The sequence below is a fragment of the Zootoca vivipara genome, chromosome 9 (assembly GCF_965207765.1).
Source record: "Zootoca vivipara chromosome 9, rZooViv2.hap1.1, whole genome shotgun sequence".
Classification (NCBI taxonomy): domain Eukaryota; kingdom Metazoa; phylum Chordata; class Lepidosauria; order Squamata; family Lacertidae; genus Zootoca; species Zootoca vivipara.
The window spans coordinates 61,260,599-61,280,138 of NC_142592.1; the positions used below are offsets into that span (position 1 = coordinate 61,260,599).

General features: G+C 47.7%; 1 protein-coding gene across 3 annotated transcripts; it reads left to right on the forward strand.

The window, feature by feature from the left end:
• The first annotated feature begins 259 nt into the window (after nucleotides 1-259).
• LDHB (lactate dehydrogenase B) lies at nucleotides 260-19,147 on the forward strand. 3 transcript variants are annotated; one of them, XM_035127792.3, is made up of 9 exons: nucleotides 260-354; nucleotides 4,424-4,507; nucleotides 7,169-7,300; nucleotides 10,479-10,596; nucleotides 12,890-13,063; nucleotides 13,677-13,850; nucleotides 16,139-16,256; nucleotides 17,459-17,582; nucleotides 18,739-19,147. In XM_035127792.3, the coding sequence occupies exons 3-9, from the start codon at nucleotides 7,175-7,177 to the stop codon at nucleotides 18,904-18,906; spliced, it is 1,002 nt and encodes a 333-aa protein (XP_034983683.1). In that variant the 5' UTR covers nucleotides 260-354; nucleotides 4,424-4,507; nucleotides 7,169-7,174; the 3' UTR covers nucleotides 18,907-19,147. The 3 variants fall into 3 exon arrangements, with proteins under 3 accessions (XP_034983683.1, XP_034983682.1, XP_088533127.1); XM_088677001.1 differs by lacking the exon at nucleotides 260-354 and adding an exon at nucleotides 1,401-3,681; XM_035127791.3 differs by lacking the exon at nucleotides 4,424-4,507.
• The last annotated feature ends 393 nt before the right edge of the window (nucleotides 19,148-19,540 follow it).

A 19,540-nucleotide genomic window follows, 5' to 3' on the forward strand; every position in this document is an offset into this window, starting at 1 on the left:
CGTGGTCGTTTCTCTCACCTTTTTTTTTTTGGCAAGGCGCAGGTGGAAGAAAGGAAGGAATTTGGAGGAAGGAGGAGGAGAACAGAGGCTGCGCGCACCAGCTTCACCCTTGGCGCGCCGTCCTTGAAGAGGATTGCGCGAGCCGAGGGGGCGGGCGGGGCTCTGGTTTCCAATCACAAAAGCGTAACCCGAGGAAAGCGACGCGGAGCGGCTCCGGATCCGCCTCCTTCCCCTTGCCCGGCTGACATTGTCTTCTTTCCCCTCCTCCATCCAGGCTGTGCCTCAGCTGCGCTCTTCGTCTTCTTGTTGGCTCTGCTGCTAAGCCGGTCCTAGGCGCACAAACCAACCCCAGAGGTGGGTATCACATAGCAAACGCACCGATCCTCTGGTTTTTTTGGGTTTTTTGTGGGGGTGGGGAAGGGGTGGCCCTCCATCTTCTCCCCATCCTCCAAAAGCTCTTGGCAATGGAAGGTGGACTCAAGCGCTTCAAATGGGTGGGGAGGGATCGGTGGGGGAGCTGTCTCCTGCGCATCGTGGCCTGGCGCTCGCGTGTGCGTGTATGAATGTGAGAAAGGGGGATGGAGGTAGATCCCTTGCCCTCCGGCATCTTGAGTCATCTCCCCCTCCCCATCTTTTCCTCCCGCTTTGCATCATGTGTGTCCCCCTCCCTTATTTCTAAAGGTCAATGCGGTTGCAAAATATATATATATAGCCCATTCCCCCCCCAAAAAAAAACGCATCAAGGACTTACAAAAAATGATGCAAAGGAAAGAGCGATGACTTTTCCCCTTTGCGTTGGAAAAGCTCCGGGTGGACTTTTCTGCCTTTTCTTTCCGCCCAGAGGAGCGGTGGCCTAGTGGTTAGAGGCGCCCGCCCACTTCCCACTCCGCCTTTCCCTTTTAATCCCCGGGACAGGCTTGTTGTATGTTATATGTATGCAAGTTGCATTTTTAATTCTTCCTTGTAAAGGATTTCGGCCCGGCCTTGGCTCAGCGTAGGGGGAGGAGGGGGAGGGGCCGGGCCACAGAAGCAACCATCGCGGAAGACGCGGGGGAGGAAAAGGAAACTTGTTGCGCATCGCGGCGCTCTCCCCCCCCCCCCCGCTTCCTTGTGCCGGCGCCGCGAACATGTGCTCTGCCAAAGAGCGGGAGGGGAAGGGAAGCAGTTAATATTTTTTAAATATTGCAACCGCAGAATCTCCCTGGGTGCTTGAAATGGCTCTGCCAACTTTGGGTGGGATGCGTGCGTTCAAAACGGGGAGCATCCGCTGTGGAAGGCTGCTCATCCCTTTTTGCAAGAGGGAAGAGCCCTCCCCAAAAATGAAGGGACGCAAAGGCATCACGTGCCTACTAGGCGGGGGGACAGCGAAATACGCACACCCCCTGCCTTTCCTTAGCAGAACCTGGTGAGGCAGGCGTGGAAAGCGCTTCGTGCTGCTCAGCGCCCAGGCCAAGGCCGCATCCTGCCCGACTTGCCCAGGCCAGGCTCAGGATCCTGCGCAGCCTGCAAGGCGCGCGTGCGTGCTGTGAGAACGGGTGGCCACGTGAATCCGGAACGAAGCTGGGGGGGGGGGCATTCTGGTGTTGTGGCTGCCACAGGCCTGTAAAAAAAGCCTAGCTCAGTAGCTGGGGAAGAGCCCAAGTGCACATTCCTTCTGTCCATGATGCTGCTAGTTTTGCAGCATGAATGGAGGTTTATCTTATACGGGGGTGGTGGAGGATTTTTGACCCCTGCACATTTGTGGTATGGTCCAGAGTTCTATAACTTAGAGCAAGGGACGTCAATGTGGTGCCCTCCAGAAGAAAATGATGATGATGATTATATATTTATACCCTGCCTCCCCCCCCAAAAAAAATAGGGATTCCAGGCAGCTTACAGATAAAAATAAGAGCAGCTAAAAACAGTCATATGTGGGTAGAATTAAAACTATGTAATCTATTAAAACAGACAGCTAATTTCAGAAAAAGAGCCTGTTGCCATCCCATTTGTTAAGATCAGTCTGTTCCCCAAAACTGGTTGGAATAAAAAGCTTTTCAACTCCCTGCAGGAGGGAGCCAGCAAGATTTTTACTCTGCTGGTTGGGGCTGTTGGGAGATGGAGTAAAAATGCACAAGAAACGGGAGGGCATACTGTGGAAAATGGTGCAGGAATAATACTTATTGCTATCGAGCATAAAACTTAGGCACAAGGAAGGAAGGAGATCTTCTAAAAGCCGGCAGACCTCCTTTTTGGTTGGAGGGGGAGGGGAAACCCAAGGTTGAGAAACGCTGGTGTGGTGGGTCTTGGACCAACAGGTGGGCCCTCCATGTCTGGGTTAAGGGGAATCCTGGCTCTGCAAAGGCTGAAGACTACCAGCCTATGCAAAGGGCAGGCAGGGGACACGAGACTTTACAGCCTATGGGGTACATTCCTTCATAGGCAATCTTCAGAGGGCCGCTTGCCAGTGGTGGAGGAGGCCAGAGGGGGGAAAATTGGGTGGAACAACAAAGGCCACCCTTTGTACAGCAGGCCACATCCCATCCCATCCATGCAAAAATTAGACCAGGCTTCCTCAACCTCGGCCCTCCAGATGTTTCGAGACTACAATTCCCATCATCCTTGACCACTGGTCCTGCTAGCTAGGGATCATGGGAGTTGTAGGCCAAAAACATCTGGAGGGCCGAGGTTGAGGGAGCCTGAATCAGACGGTTCTACACAAGCACGGAGCTCCACCAAGCCAAGAGGGATGGCTCCCTGCCATGGATGCTTTAGTTGAGATTCCTGCATTGCAGGGGGTTGGACTAGATGACCCTCGGGGTCTCTTGCAACCCTACGATTATGTCACAGTTCAGGGACACATCCCAGTCAGGCAGAAACATTCAAGGAGAGTGCAGAGCTGGGCTGATGAGAGGGGTGGCTTGTGGGAGAAGGGGGGGGGTCCTGAGGGCCAGGAAGAGATGCTTGGAGGGCCACATTTAAGAATACAGTGGTACCTTGGGTTAAGAACTTAATTCGTTCCAGAGGTCCGTTCTTACCCTGAAACCTGAGGTACCACTTTAGCTAATGGGGCCTCCCGCTGCCACCGTGTGATTTCTATTCTCATCCTGAAGCAAAGTTCTTAACCCGAGGTACTATTTCCGGGTTAGCGGAGTCTGTAACCTGAAGCGTCTATAACCCGAGGTACCACTGTAATTTGGCCCCTGGGCTGAGGTTTCCCCAGCATTTTTTTTTCTACTGGCTGGCAGTGGTTATCCAGGGTTTTGGGCAAGGGTCTTAACCTGGAGATGCCGGGGATCAAACCTATGACTTGGAATGCAAAGCACAGGCTTTACCATTGAGCCCCATCCCCTGGCCATAGTTTCCACAGGGCCTCTTCCAACTGTTGTTTGGGTTCACGGGGGGCTCCCTTCCTGCTGCGTGTGGTGGAAGGGTGCAGGAGAGATACGCAGCCTTTGACTTCTCCCCCCCCCCTTCCCCGTTCCTGTTTTGTCTGTTATTGTAGACTGTAAGCCTTTCTGGGCAGGGACCATGTCAGCTCCTTATGTTGCCAGCATGTCTTTGGTGCGTTAAAGCCAGTGGCAGCTCAATATGAGTGACTTCACTTGCTTTCTTTACGTGTTCAGCACGTATAGCAACGGCAGCGGCAGTGACAGTGATAGCGACGGCAACAGTTTTCCTCCGTATCGGAGCCCTGAGGAGAAGGTACGCAGGAGAGCAGAGCAGCTTTGTAATTTAAGTGGTTTCCTGGTCGCCATGGGCGATAAGTAAGTGTGCGTGGGATAGCTTCATCTGGTACGCAGGCTGAGGCCCTACCTGCCCGCAGACAGTCTCGCCAGAGTGGTGCGTGCTCTAGTTATCTCTCGCTTGGACTACTGCAATGTGCTCTATGTGGGGCTACCTTTAAAGGTGACCCGGAAACTACAACTAATTCAGAATGCGGTAGCTAGACTGGTGATTGGGAGCGGCCGCCGAGACCACATAACACCGGTCTTGAAAGACCTACATTGGCTCCCAGTACGTTTCCAAGCACAATTCAAAGTGTTGGTGCTGACCTTTAAAGCCCTAAACGGCCTCGGTCCAGTATGCCTGAAGGAGCGTCTCCACCCCCATCGTTCTGCCTGGACACTGAGGTCCAGCACCGAGGGCCTTCTGGCGGTTCCCTCATTGCAAGAAGCCAAGTTGCAGGGAACCAGGCAGAGGGCCTTCTTGGTAGTGGCACCCGCCCTGTGGAACGCCCTCCCACCAGATGTCAAAGAGAAAAACAACTCCCAGATTTTAGAGGACATCTGAAGGCAGCCCTGTTTAGGGAAGCTTTTAATGTTTAATAGATTATTGTATTTTAATATTCTGTTGGAAGCCGCCCAGAGTGGCTGGGGAAACCCAGCCAGATGGGCGGGGTATAAATAATAAATTATTATTATTATTATTATTATTATTATTATAGTCAGCAATCAGGGCCAGAGAAGAAGCTCCTACTAGAGGCGGCACTCAGGACTCTGCCCGCCTTCCGCGAGATCCCAGCACAATAGTAAGTTTGTTTGTTTGCAAACTAGTCACTTTTGGGGGCTGATTTGCAATGCTGATGCAACTTTTTAAAAAGCGATCTTTGCTGAACCGCGTATGTCTATTTAGTTAGTTTAATTAATTTATATGCTGCTTCATATTTCAGCAAATATATACCCCAAGGACCGTCTCTCTCCATATGAACTAACCCAGACTCCGTGCTCATCCTCTGAGACCCTTTCTTGTGTGCCGCCTTCATGAGAGGTCCGGCAACGGCCTTTTCCGTGGTGGCTCCCTGTTTGTGGAATGCTCTCCCCGGGGAGGTTCGCCTGGTGCCTTCATGACATAGGCGCCAGGCGAAAACATCCCTCTTCAACCAGGCCATTGGCCTTTATTTATTCCTGCGTTGCAGGGGGTTGGACTAGATGGCTCTTGGGGTCCCTTCCAACTCTACAATTCTATCAGTGGCCTTTTAGAAGTGGGTGGGAAGGTTCTGATGTATCTCCCCCCACCCCAACTTGAATGTATTTATATGGACTCTGTGTGTTTGCTTTTGCTTGGTTGGTTGTAAGTCGCTTTTGGTTGCCTTGGACAAGATAAAGCGACTAGCAATTAAATATGACAGAGTTTATGCAACCAAACCTCTGAAAGCCAATAAAAGAGGTGGAAGAGGATGGAAAATGAAAAATGAGCTGGTTAAGTCTGGATACAATGGGCTAAGGACTTGAGCCATTTTATCGATATGGCGGCATGGGAAAAACCATGGAAAGTAATTTGAAATTTATGGCATGTTCTACATTAAAGGAAAACTACATAAAAATTATATATGGGTGGTACCTAACTCCAAGTAAATTAGCCAAGATGTATAAGACCAGGCTTCCTCAACCTCAGCCCTCCAGATGTTTTTAGCCTACAACTCCCATGATCTCTAGCTAGCAGGACCAGTGGTCAGGGATTATGGGAATTGTAGTCTCGCAACATCTGGAGGGCCGAGTTTGAGGAAGCCTGTATAAGATTCTGTCAAATAAACGCTGGAAGTGGCAGCAGACATAACAGACCTTTTTCTAATACGTGGTAGACTTGTAAAAAAAGCAAGAGGCTTTTGGGAAATGAAACATAATGAATTTTAAAAGATGTTTAAAATCGTAACTCCCCCAAAAAGCCTGAAGCATTCTTAATAGGAATAATAGGATGAGAAGTCCCCCCCCCCAAAAAAAGATGGTCAAATTGTTTATGTATATGACCACAGCAGCCAGAGTTCTGTACGTGCAGAAATGGGAAGAAAGCGAGGTTCAAAGAAAAGAGGATCGGATTTTGAAGTTAATGAACTATGTGGAGGTGGAGAGATTGACGACGAAAATAGGAGACCAAAACGAAGAAAGGTGTATGGAAGAATGGAAATTCCTTTCAGAGTATAAAGCAGTATTCTAGCCAAATGAAATCGCGAGCAGGTCTTGAAGTACAATGGTACCTTGGAAGCCGAACGGAATCCGTTCTGGAAGTCCATTCGACTTCCAAAACATTCGGGAACCAAAGCGCGGCTTCTGATTGGCTGCAGGTAGTTCCTGCAGCCAATCGGAAGCCACGGAAGTCGTGTCGGACGTTCGGGTTACAAAGAACGTTTGGAAACCAGAACAATCATTTCTGGTTTTCGATCATTTGGGAGCTAAAATGTTAGACTCCCAAGGCGTTTGAAAATCTAGGTACGACTGTATAAGCAAGGGAAGGATAGAATGAAATAAATGAATAAATGTATAAGTACCGTGTATAAGGCAGCAGGAAATTGTTGGTGGAGAAGCATCATGAGTGTAAGGATGGGAAGTCGAATTGCTAAGAAAAGGGTATAAAGTGGATTGTGTGGTGTGCTAGCCTCCCTCACTATTAACTTCTCGGAGAAGTTTAAAAACATTCCTGTTTATACAGGCATTCGATGGGTGAAGGTTTCTGTCCAAGGCAACCCTGAAATTGTTAGTTTGAGAGCAGGTGGTTGCTTTTAGGAGTTGAAAACTTTTTTTTAAAGAAGTTTTAATTGTGTTGATACGTTTACCACTGGGCTCCTTTTGAGGAAGGTGTGAGTTTTAAATCAAACTAATAGTTATGTAATTAAGGCTTTGCATCTTCTAACGCCTTGGTACTGCTGCAAATTAATGGCAATGCCTCGAAAAAGTATTTGCTGGGCCAAAAAAAAACCAAGAAACAATATCCCGTGTGGCTGGACTAGGGCTAGGACTAGAGAGGTGCTGCTCTATATCCCTGCTTAGCCATGGACCAGCCTGACCTACCTTACAGGGGTCATCGTGAGAATAAAATGGATCAAGGGAAGAAGACCTGTGCATCTCTCTGACCTTGAAGGGAAGACAGAACTAAAATGAAATGGGAAGGTACTTAAAGGAAAAGAACAGCTGAGACTCCACAATTTGTGGCGCTCTGCAACCGCACGTTGAGAAACCGCTGGCAGGTGTTACAAGTTTGAAGGGCAAATGTCAATGGATAGAAATGAATCAGCCTGGTGGCCACGTGCTGTGTTTTGGCAGTCTCCTTTCAAGCTCTTCCTGTTTATTTCTCAACTGCCTATTGGTAGGAACTGGAGTCTTATTGAGGACCTTGCTTTGATGGTGTTGTGTTTTTTTGAAGAAGGTGGAAATCGTCCGTTGTTCCATCTGGTTTCTCTCTTCTCTTTTTGCAGAAAAAAATGGCTTCGCTCAAGGACAAACTGATCACATCTGTGGCACAGCCGGCCACCAAGCCAAACAACAAAGTCACTGTGGTGGGAGTCGGTCAAGTTGGGATGGCTTGTGCCATCAGCGTCCTGGAAAAGGTCAGTGTGTGTGTGTGTGTTTGGGTGGGATAAATGGCCAGACCTAAGTGCAATTATGACTCCCACCACCAATAATAATAATAATAATAATAATGATCTGGTTAATAGGTTCATCCATGCAAGTGGTACCCAGGGGCAGAGGGATGGTGGAAGCTGTAATCCAGCAACATCTAGAGGAGCAAGATGCAGGTTCTCCGGTTACGAATGCAGGCAGCTGCTTTATGCAGAGTCAGGCCATGGGTTCATCTAGTTCAGGCATCCCCAAACTGTGGCCCTCCAGATGTTTTGGCCTACAACTCCCATGATCCCTATCTAACAGGACCAGTGGTCGGGGAGGATGGGAATTGTAGTCCAAAACATCTGGAGGGCCGAAGTTTGGGGGTGCCTGATCTAGTTCATTTGCACTGTCTGGCAGCGGCCTTCCAGGATCTCAGATGAGGACCGTTCCTGGTCCTACCTGGAGATTCTTGGGACCATGCAAAACAGATGCTCCCCCTTTAAGTCAACTTCATAGTAAGAGACTAATGCAGGGGTCGACAAACTTTTTCAGCAGGGGGCCAGTCCACTGTCCCTCAGACCTTGGGGGGCGGACCGGACCGGACTATATTTTGGAAAAAAATAATGAATGAATTCCTATGCCCCACAAATAACCCAGAGATGCATTTTAAATAAAAGGGCACATTCTACTCATGTAAAAACACGCTGATTCCTGGACCATCCACGGGGCGGATTTAGAAGGTGATTGGGCCAGATGTGGCCCCCGGGCCTTAGTTTGCCTACCCATGGACTAATGGTTAGTCAAAGGGGGTTGACATGGTGACATCCAGGCATCGGCAGGCTCCCGGCTCCCACCAGCTCCAGCAAACATGACCAATGGTTAGGGAAGATTGGAGCGGGGAGTCCAGAACCATCTGGTGGGCACTGGGTTGGGTGCTCCTGGGTTACTCCTGTTGCAGCAAAAGGGAAATGTGATGGATGGGCTTCTTTAGAGATATAAAAGCCAGTGTGAAGAACATACAGGTTCCTCCTGTTGCAGCTCGACTACAATGCCTATCGTCCTTGATGGCTGGCCTCTGATCATAGCTGCCAAGTTATCCCTTTTTTAAAGGGATTTTCCCTTATGCTGAATAGGCTTCCTCGCGAGAAAAGGGAAAACTTGGCAGCTATGGCTCTGATGGGAGTTGTGGAGCCCCGACAGGTTTCCCATCCTTGCCTTTATAAGCTCCAGGGGCTAGAATACACATGATTCGATTCCAGGACTTGGGATAGCTCAGTTGGTAGAGCATGGGAGTCTCTGGGTCATGAGTTCAAGCCCCATGTTGGGGAAAAGATTCCTGCATTATTGCAGAGGGTTGCAGTATATGAACCCTGCATCACTATGAATATATATAGAGATGCATGAAGTACAGGGTGGATAAAAATCAATGATTTTTGTTTTAAAAAAACGGATTTTTTTTGGATTTAAATCGGATTTTTTTAAATAATAATGCTTTTTGAGGAAAATATATTACCATCCAAAGGTTATTCCATCAAGAAATAAAGAGTAGTTTTTTAATTATGTAGAATGAGGTTGTATATGTTTATTTTTTTGGGTAAATAAATTCCATTAATCCATTCACAGTGTCATGCTCTTCCAGAGGTTTTTTGTAAGTTTATTGGGCAGTTTCTCTGCCTACAAGATATTATCACAGGTGCTTGGTTTACTTTTGTAGTTCTCAAAACTGAATTTGACTCAACAGAGATCATATGCCTCTTCTTCACAGCAAAAATGTTATAGCATGAACAGAGTTGAGAAAAAGACCTTAATCCTATTGTTCTACAAACTTATGAATACAGAAACAACCCCTTCAGTGCTAAGTTTCAAGAAGTTCAGTGAATAGAATAGAAACAATATTTTTCTGATTGTTTGGAGTGGACAGTATTTAAGTTTTTCATGTGTAGGCTAGGCTGACAGTCTAAATTTCTTAAAATATATATATTTTGTTTTTGTTTAGCCAAATTAGTTAACAAGCATGGATGTTTGTTTAAGCAAATAACATATGCTGTAATGTTATTGTTTCAGTGGAATAAATCTATTTAAATTGTTATTATTAAGGTAATGGTTATTTTTCTCCTTCCTGAGTACAACAGTAAAGTTGTCCAAATATGAATGATTAACCTATTAAACTGGGGATAAAAAACTAATATGAAAAGTTGTTATTCTAAAAATCTTCATCTACTTGCATATTAAAGTTATACCAGCAAGAATTAGTCTTTATGTAGAAAACTATGATTTAAATCAAGCCTTACTGACTAGTGATTTAAATCAAATCCACCCTGATGAAGTATATTCTCTTTGTGCTGGGCTACCAAATTTGCACAAATTTGACCAGGCCGAGAAGAGGCTCTGTGCTGTATGGCTCCTACCCTGATGATCCATATGTGCACAGAGTCCCTCTTCACGTTAGCTGAATGCATGACTGAGGAAAGCGTAAGGTCAACAAAAGAGGTTTAAAGACTGTCTCAAGGCAAATCTAAAAAATTGTAGTATAAACACCAGCAACTGGGAAACACTGGCCTGCGAGCGCTCCAGTTGGAGAACAGCCTTTACCAAAGGCGTCATAGGCTTTGAAGACACTCGAACTCAGGACATAAGGGAGAAACGCGCTAAGAGGAAGGCATGCTTGGCAAATCCACATCGTGATCGACTCCCGCTCGGAAACCAATGTCCCCACTGTGGAAGGGACGTGTGATTCCAGAATTGGCCTCCACGGTCACGTACGGACTTATTGTTAAAACTGTGTTCATGGAAGAGAATCCTACTCTGTTACGAGTGATCACCAAAGAAGTCATGGGCCTCTGCGGTAGGAGAGCAAACCCTGGATTTAACTTAGCCCAAAGTGAATCAAGTCAGAACTGGTACCACTTCCTCCTCTGGACCTGTGATTAGAAATATTGGAAGCACACAAACACTGTCCCTTGCATGAGATAAATAATTATACGACCTTGCGTCGATATCTGAAGGCAGTCAAAGGGAAGCATCGGGACACTTTTAATGTGTGATGTTCCGCTGTGATGTTGTGTTTGTATATATTATGTTGGGGGCAACCCAGTCAAATGGGTGGGGTACATCATCATCATCATCATCATTCATATAATTAACACCTGTGTCCTGTCTCCCCCCCCCTTTCGCTGTCAGGGTCTCTGCGATGAGCTTGCATTGGTTGATGTCCTGGAAGACAAATTGAAGGGAGAAATGATGGACCTTCAGCACGGAAGCTTATTTCTTAAGACACATAAGATCATAGCGGGCAAGGGTAGGTTTTATATCATATCTTAACGCAATGTGAGCCTTGTGGGGGAGAACCAGACGTGTGTCCTTACTCAACAGGTCACATTGGGAAATAGATGTTTGAAGGCCGCTTTCCCTGAGCTACTTAAGAGTGGAAGGCCTGGTGGCCATTGGTGATCAGAAATTCCATGCAGGCGAGCAAGGAGGAACAGACCACTGTCCTCCGACAGTCTCCTTCATGGAAGGCAGGCTGGTTGTTTTTAACTAGCCTGCTAAGAGGCTAGCAACTTTGTGGCAGACCACATGGAAAGAAAGAAAAGAAAGACAGACAAAGAGAGCTTTTGACCAGCAAGAAGCCCTGAGAGAGAGAAAAAAAGAATGAATCTCCCTCCTCTCCCTCCAGGCTATTTTATTATAATCAAACGCTCCAATAAGATCCTAGTACAGTGAATAATTAACAAAGTTATCCTGAAATCCTACCCCCCTCCTACATCTCCCTTATCAATACTACAAAGCATGTGAACAGGAGCAGAGGCAGGAAATTGTAAAGCAGTAAAACACAGAGGAACCTGTGAAAGATAGCAGGTCTACATCAAAGGCACTTAGGATCTTTATGGTAGGAAGGATGTTGCCAAAGAGGAATGCAGGATGCCCTTTTGGCCAGATCTGTAGTAAGCATGTGGGACAAATGCTTTAGCCAAATGGCTTGTGCCTGTTTACCACAAACTGCGAATTATTAAACATTGACAATGTTGCAGACCCTGCAGAATTGCATGCCAGAACCCATGTCTGAAACTGGTTTAGGTAAGAGCACCCTATTTGACCGGATTTATTTAATCCAGGAATATCCTGCTCAATTAACCACTGACCAGATCCTTTCATGAATTCCTTTATCAAACCCACAGGGATGCTACACAACTTGTGTTTCTATGCTGGTTTGAGAGGAGGGGGCTGGCTCCCCATCCCTCGAGACCAACAAAGCAGAACTTCTGTGAACTTCTTTGCAAGCTGGTACAGGGACTGTGAATATCAACATACAGGGCGGCATTTTTCTATAGCCAGGACATGCAGTTATGCAGTCCATTATAACGTTCATTATTCTTGCGGGTGGAAAGGAGGGCCTCAGTTCTGGCAGCGCCTGTCTGCCTGCTTCATTTATATCCTGGGAAAGCTCCTGCACAGAATCCAGGCTGATGTACTTGGGTCTCCCTGCTGTCTGCTGTATCCTCTCAACAACCCGGTGAAGTAGCTTGAGAGATAGTAAAGGCGTAGGGTTGCCAGACTTAATAGAGGACAGGACTTCTGTGCCTTTAATTGCCCTGCTCTCTTTTGAGTCTGGAAACCTTAAAGAGAAACCAGCAGACCCTTTGCTTGGAAATTAAACAAAGGGTCTGCTGGTTTCTCTTTAAGGTTTCCAGACTCAAAAGACAGCAGGGCAATTAAAGGCACAGAAGTCCTGTCCTCTATTGAGTCTGGCAACCCTATAAAGGTGTCTTTTTTTTTGCACAGGCTTTCCCCGGCGCACAAGTTCAGACTGTTTTTAGTTTGCGTTTGTTCGAAAATCCTGCTTTTATATGCTTTTAAACCACTGCTTGCCTGGTTTTCAATATAAACGACCGAGGCCACAAAGAGCTTGAATGCCCCTTCTTTCCTTATGGACCTCCTGGATGTTAAGATCAGGAGACTGAGCTGCCTTTGTAGTTTCAACTCCCTCAGAAGTTTGTGGGGGATGATAGATTGTGAAAGGGCTTTCTTTGTGGCAACCGCTGGGATGTGGAACCCCCCCCCCCCCCAATGAGGGGCGGCTGGCACCTTCATTATGTAACTTTTGGCATTTGCAGAAGACATACCTGTTTACCCTTTGACACTCAAGATGTGTGTTTTCAGGGCTCAACCTATTCCTGTAACTGCAACATATTCTAACTTTTTAAATTTAATAATAACCCACCCTGGGACCTACTGGTAAAGGGCCGATAATAAACGTAATGATAACTATTGTTTATTATTTTTTATTTTGTACACCCCTTCGATTTCTTTTTTTAGTGTTTATGTGTAAAGTGGTTTATAAATGCTTGTAAATAAACAGTGGCTTGTCCCAAAGTGTCCTAATGAACGTCAGGGCTGAGTGGGAATTTGAACCTGCCTTCCCCCTGGTTCCCATTTGACACCCAGCTGTTGGGCCTCCAGATGTCATTGAACTCCAGCTCCCATCAGTTCGTCACTTGGGGATGGTGGGAGCTGTCGTCTGACAACTTCTGGAAGGCCGCAGAACGTTGCCCTGGCTCCTGATAACTTCTCGGTTACATTTTCGCCTGCAGATTACGCAGTCACCGCTAATTCCAAGGTTGTCGTCGTGACCGCCGGAGTCCGCCAGCAGGAAGGGGAGTCTCGCCTCGACTTGGTCCAGAGGAACGTGAATGTCTTCAAGTTCATTATCCCGCAGGTTGTGAAACATAGTCCGGACTGCATCATCCTGGTTGTTTCGAACCCAGGTAAATTGGGCTCGCAGTTAGAGCAGCACCCATAGCTAGATCATGGCCTTTTATATGTCTGAAATGTTTCTTGCACTCACTGCCAGTCGAGTTCCAGAACCTGGTTGCAATTCAGATGCACAAGACAGCCGTTTCAGTCAACAAGAAATAAATGTGGGTCCTGGCATCATCGCTTAAGCCAGCCTTTCTTCACCTCATGCTCTGCAGGTTTTTTGTGTTACAACTCCCCAAATCAGTTGCGGCGAACATGGAAGGGGCAAGGTGGTGGTGGAAGGCTGGCTTAAAATTCTTTGCATTGATTATCAACAGGAGTTGCATCTTGAGCATTCTGGACCAAAAGATGCAGTTTGTGCACTAATTCCCAAAGCTCCCTGGGAAGAGGGATTAACTGTTAAACCACTCTCCTAACGGCTCTTGGCACCCTTAACAAACTACAGCTCCCAGGATTCTTTGTGGGAAGCCATATCTGTTTAAAGTGGCATCATAATGCTTTAAACGTGCAGTGCAGATGGGGCCAGAGAATTGACATCTGTGAGTCTTTGAACTAGCAAACACAGCAGCCCAGTGGCTTGAGTGCACCAGCCCCTCATCCTCTCTCTCCTCCCTTCCCCAGTGGATATCCTCACCTATGTTACGTGGAAACTGAGCGGGCTGCCTAAGCACCGCGTCATCGGCAGCGGTTGCAACCTCGATTCGGCTCGGTTCCGTTTCCTGATGGCTGAAAAGCTGGGCGTCCACCCCACGAGCTGTCACGGTTGGATCCTGGGAGAACACGGCGATTCCAGCGGTGAGCAGCGTTGTCTGAATGAAACCTGCAGCGATCCTGTAAGGGTACCATTCTGCAACTGGGGACTACAACTCCCATCACCCACAACCTGTTTTGCCCAATGATCAGGGATGATGGGAGTTGTAGTCCAACGGCAGCATCCGGCAACCCAAGAAAAGAAGAACACTGCAGGGGGGGGCATTTGAAGCTGCTGTATACTGAGTCTTTCTAGGCTAGCTCTACTCCCAGCTGCTTTGGGAGGGGGGGGGAGAGAGGTGGTCTATCTTTGTGACTTGTTACACTGCTCACAGAGGGTTGGGAACTAGAGCTTCAACAATGACTGACCGGCTATATCGAAGTCGAGGCTCCACCTCTTCCTGGTTCTGAGCCAGACCCTGATCCGAGCAGGCGATTTCACAAGCTCGCCCCTCCTCCGAGGTAGAGTCATGGGTGTCTAATTGGCAGCCCTGAATTCCTGGTGTGCAGAGGCTGCTCCTGGAGGAGATACTGGGTGCAAGGGGCGAGATCCAGCCAGGAGATCAGTAAACAAGTGTGGAGTCCTCCAGCCTTGTGGCTACCATATCTGTGACCTCGTGATCACTGGTCATGTGAGGGTCTTCTAGAGGAGGGCGCCCTGCTTCCCCTGCTGCAAGGAGACCTCAGAAGTCCAGGCAGGGCTGACACCCTCCTGATGGGTACCACTTTAACAGGAAGTGCTAGAGATTGAAGCAAAGCATGCCCCCCTTATTTTTTTATTTCATGGGGAAAGGCCATAGCTCAGTGTTTGAGGAGGTCCCAGTTCCAATCCTTAGCCTCTCCTGTTAAAGCATTGCCAGGTAGCAGGTGATGTGAAGGACTTCTGCCTGAATCCCCGAAACCAGTCGCGAATCACGGGAGGCAGTAGCTGAGCTTATAAATCATTTTTCCCTGTGCTTATTTATGGAGCAGATCTGCACACCTCTCCTTTCCTGCCCAAAGCAGTTATCATCAAGCAAGAAAAGCAAACCACCCCATTGTTGAAAATAGTTCAAACACAGCCGTGAGAGATAAAATCAACTAGAGTGGGGGAAACTTTCTCAGGAGTGGAGATCCCTTTCCAAGGAAGTTTTTTTTCTAGTTGGATTTCTTGAGTTCCCGGTCTCTTCTATGTTGTACAGGCACATGTGCGTTCCTTTGGACAGTCGCCAGAACAAATAAAGTATTATTTATTTGAATGGTACAGAACATAGGAAGATAGCATTGAAGTCAGAGCGTTGACCTTAGCTCAGCATTGCCTCACTGCGGCTCTCCAGGATTACAAACAGGGCATTCCCAGTCCTATCTGGGAGCTTCTGAGTGCGAAGCAGATGCTCCGCCTCTGAGCTATAAGCCTATAAGCCCCAGTATATGTGAACATAGGAAGGAAGCTGCCTTATAGCGAGTCGGACCATTGGTCTGTCTAGCCCAGCTCTCCAGGGGCTTCAGACGGGACATTCCCAGCCCAATAGGCTATAGAACCGTAGAATTGTGGAGTTGGAAGGGACCCTGAGGGTCATCAGTCCAACCCCCTGGTCTCATCCATGGCTTAAAAACCTCCAAGGAAGAAGAGTCCACCGTTCCACTATCAAAACAGCTCTTGCTGTCCCAAAGTTCTTCCTGACATTTAGCCAGGATCTCCTTTCTTGTAACTTGGATAATAATAATAATAATTTATTATTTATACCCCGCCCATCTGGCTGGGTTTCCCCAGCCACTCTGGGCGGCTTACAACAGAAAAATGAAATAAAACAATCTATTAAAAATTAAAAGCCTCCCTAAACAGGGCTGCCTTCAGATGTCTTCTAAAAATCTGGTAGCTTTTTCCCCCTTTGACATCTGATGGGAGGGCGTTCCACAGGGCGGGTGCCACTACCGAGAAGGCCCTCTGCCTGGTTCCCTGCAACTTGGCTTCCCGCAATGAGGGAACCGCCAGGAGGCCCTCAGTGCTGGACCTCAGTGTCCGGGCAGAATGATGGAGGTGGAGACGCTCCTTCAGGTATACTGGACCGAGGCCATTTAGGGCTTTAAAGGTCAGCACCAGCACTTTGAACCGTGCTCGGAAACGTACTGGGAGCCAATGTAGATCTTTCAAGATCCGTTGATTTGGGTCCTACCCTCTGGAGCAGAGGGAAACCAGCTTGCTCCCTCTTCCATGTGACAGCCCTTGAGATATCTGAAGATGGCTATCGTATCTCTCAGTCTCTTCTTTTCCAGGCTAAGCACAACCAGCCTGCGACCTCCAGAACCTACCACCTATCATAACCTGGGCTCTTTTATTCTTGCCGTTGCAGTGGCTGTCTGGAGTGGGGTAAACGTCGCAGGTGTTTCTCTCCAGCAGCTAAACCCTGACATGGGGTCTGAGCAAGATCCGGAGGGCTGGAAGGAAGTCCACAAGGAGGTGGTTAACAGGTATGGTGCATTGGGGGTGACCGAGATTGGCAGGCGCAACATCAGTCATTACGAAGGTTGCTTTCTTGAACCTGTGTGTATAAAGGATCTGGGGAAACAACAGTCTCAACTTGAAACCTCCAAAATCCATGGTCAGTACATTTATCACAAAAACTGAGCGGTTTTTGAGTTCTCTGGAGTACATAATCAGGCAAAATTGTTAATTCAAAGCGATACCTCCCGGTTCCCCCTGGCATGGAGAGAAGCGGTACGGGCTGCCTGGGAACAACTGCTTAGTTGTTGCTTTACAATGAGTTTTTAAAAGGCGGGGGGGGGACTCTGTAGATGTTGGTGGTGCCCAAGACACTCACCTGCCAGCCCTAGGCCTGATAGGAAGTGGGTTTTGAGCCTGGTTGGAATGGGGCCACATGTTTTGAGTGGAGATTTGGTTGTTCGTATTTCAGACATGCGCCATTCAAAATATTGTGCCTACTAACTGATTTAACTGTTCTCGAAGCTACGAACATGAGTTTGACCAAACTGCGGGAGGCAGTGCAAGACAGGAGTGCCTGGCGTGCTATGGTCCGTGGGGTCACGAAGAGTCGGACACGACTAAACGACTAAACAACAACAAAACAACAACTGATTTAAACCTGCTGAAGTTTCATGCACATACACCCCCACACCTTTGATTAGAGCAGAGGTGGGGAAATTGATCTGGGCAGCAGGCTGAATCTTGCATCTCCCCCACCCTCCTCCCGCTAGGGAAAGGAGTTGCCCAGCTGCCAGTCACCTGACATAACGACATCCTCAAAATGTGCAGGCAGAGACTCCTGCTTTGCAAGCCCCATCAACCAGCTGATTGTCGGGGCTTGCAAAGCACTTTTCAGGTGGAAACCCCCTTACAGCCCTACCTCTCTTTACCTGTCCTTCACAGGTGAGGGGCAGGTAGCGGTGGCTTGGCCAAAACAGCCTTGCAGGCCAGACAGGGAAAACTGGCAAGCCTAATTTGTTTCATAGTACAGATGTTCCCACCTCTGTACTAGAGTGTCTCCTCCTTCAGCGGGAATTTTCCTGGTACAGTACTAGTTTCCCCCAGAATTAGAAATGCCATCCTTTCTCTTTCTTCTTTCTTGCCATGACCATGTTTCGCTGTTTCCTTGCTATCTTTCGCAACCACTTTACGTGGTCTAACTAGGCTTTCTGTGATGTGTTTTTGGTAGTGCCTATGAAGTGATCAAGCTGAAAGGCTACACCAACTGGGCCATTGGCTTGAGTGTTGCCGACCTACTGGAGACCATCTTTGGGAACCTTTGCCGAGTTCATCCAGTGTCCACCATGGTAAAGGTAAGGAACGTTAATAGCTTGGTTGTGTTTCTGCCCTTTGCTATATTTTGTCCCTGCTTCCAGGTGGGAAATAGAGAAATGGGGATGAACAGTTCCCCCTCTGCCTTTTCATTTCCTGGGTGCTCACTGCAGAAGATTTGGGGAATGCAGACTGTGTTTGCAGAGCAGTGTAGGTCGTAACAGCTGCATCACTTGCAGGGCGAGCAAGGTTAGGTTCACCAGATACAAGGACTGGGTTTTCTCAGTAGACAGGAATGGTGGTCTTTTCCATAAGTATATTATTTCTGTATCCGTTTGTTGGTGGGATGTGTTATGGGAGTGGTTAGTTGCAGAGGAATAGTGGGAGCAGCAACCAGCTGGGGAAACCCCAAGGGAAGAAGACTCAGAGCCCAGAGAGTGGTGGTGGGACCACAATGAGTGGTCAGAGGGAGAAAAGAGAGAAGACTGGGAAGATGAGGTGTCGGAAGCTGAAAAGGTAACAGGACTTAGTGAGCTGGGCGAGTCTGTGACAGAGAGAGATCCAGAAGCTGAAGCAGGAGAGGCCAAGAGGCAGAGATGAATCAGGCTGGTAAAGAGTCATGGGTGTATTCCCTCCTGCTGCTACAAGCTGTCCTCATCCCTGTTCTCCCAGAACCAGAAGAGGGCTGAAACGGGTGGAACTGTAGCAGGCTGCACACAGGCGCAGTCTCTGATTGCTTGGAGAAAGCCCTGGAGAGGAGGGGAATTAGATGGCTTTGAGGAGGATGGGACATTCAATCTTGTCAACCGATTCATGGGACCAGACCTACCAGGGCTGAGCTGCTGTGCTCATTAGGGCTGACACTCCATCAAGTCTGTGGCGATCGTGTTTTTGCTAATAGAGTTAACTCCAACTTTGAATGGTGCGATTTACTGCCGGCTCGCTCTTTGACAGGATGTCGCTAGTGCGTGGTTATTGGAAAGGATTTATGACTAATTGAGCAGTATGTAAACATGAAACAAAAAAAGAAAGGTCTCTTAGCTTAGGGTCACAACTGCTGTATCAGCCCGAGCTGATGAAAGCCGCTTCCGGCCATGGAAGCCACCTGAGCCTTCCCACTCAAGGCCAAGAGCATTGGCTGCTCGTGTTAAGAGGGATCTCCTAGTTTCCAACTTCTCTCTTAAATCTTCCTTGCAGGGCATGTATGGCATTGAAAACGAAGTGTTCCTGAGCCTGCCGTGTGTGTTAGGGTCTGTCGGCTTGACCAGCGTGATCAACCAGAAGCTGAAGGACGATGAGGTGGCCCAGCTCCAGAAGAGTGCCAAAACGTTGTGGGACGTCCAGAAGGACATCAAGGACCTGTAGGCTTAGGAAGGCCACCTTCTCACCAGTAGCAGCAGCAGCAGCAGCAGCAAGAATGATAACCAACGTTCAAAGTTGGACCCCGCAATTTTGTGCGAGCCTCTCTAGTGTATCTCCATAGCTGAGCTTCCAATAATCAACCCCAAAACCGTACAAGTTTTCACCCACCACGGTTAAGATGTGTGCTTGGTGTAACGCAGACTGTTTCAAACTAAATAAAACCAGCTCTTTTGTGTGTGCTCTATTCTTGCAGTGGGTGCTCATTTTTTAAAAAAATTCAAAACCTCAGCATTCAGATTCTATGTATGTGATGGGTTTGGGGGAATAGAATTCTCCAAACATCTACAATCTGCCAGCTTTACATTTTTTATTGTTATTCAGATGATTGATATTACAAGAAGATGCTAATTTTCTGCTTTTCTGTAGGGTTGTATGTGACTACCTCATACGAGTAGACCCGTTGAAATCAACAGGCTTCGGTTAGTTAATTGAAATGTCTGAAAAAGATTACTTTGCATGCAGGGAATGTCCCTAATTCACCAAGAGTTTGAGGCCCATTGGCTACTCTCACTTGGCTTAGCCGGCCAGTTTCTAGGAGCCACAGGTGAGAGCGGAGTTCAGGGTGGGGACCAAAGGT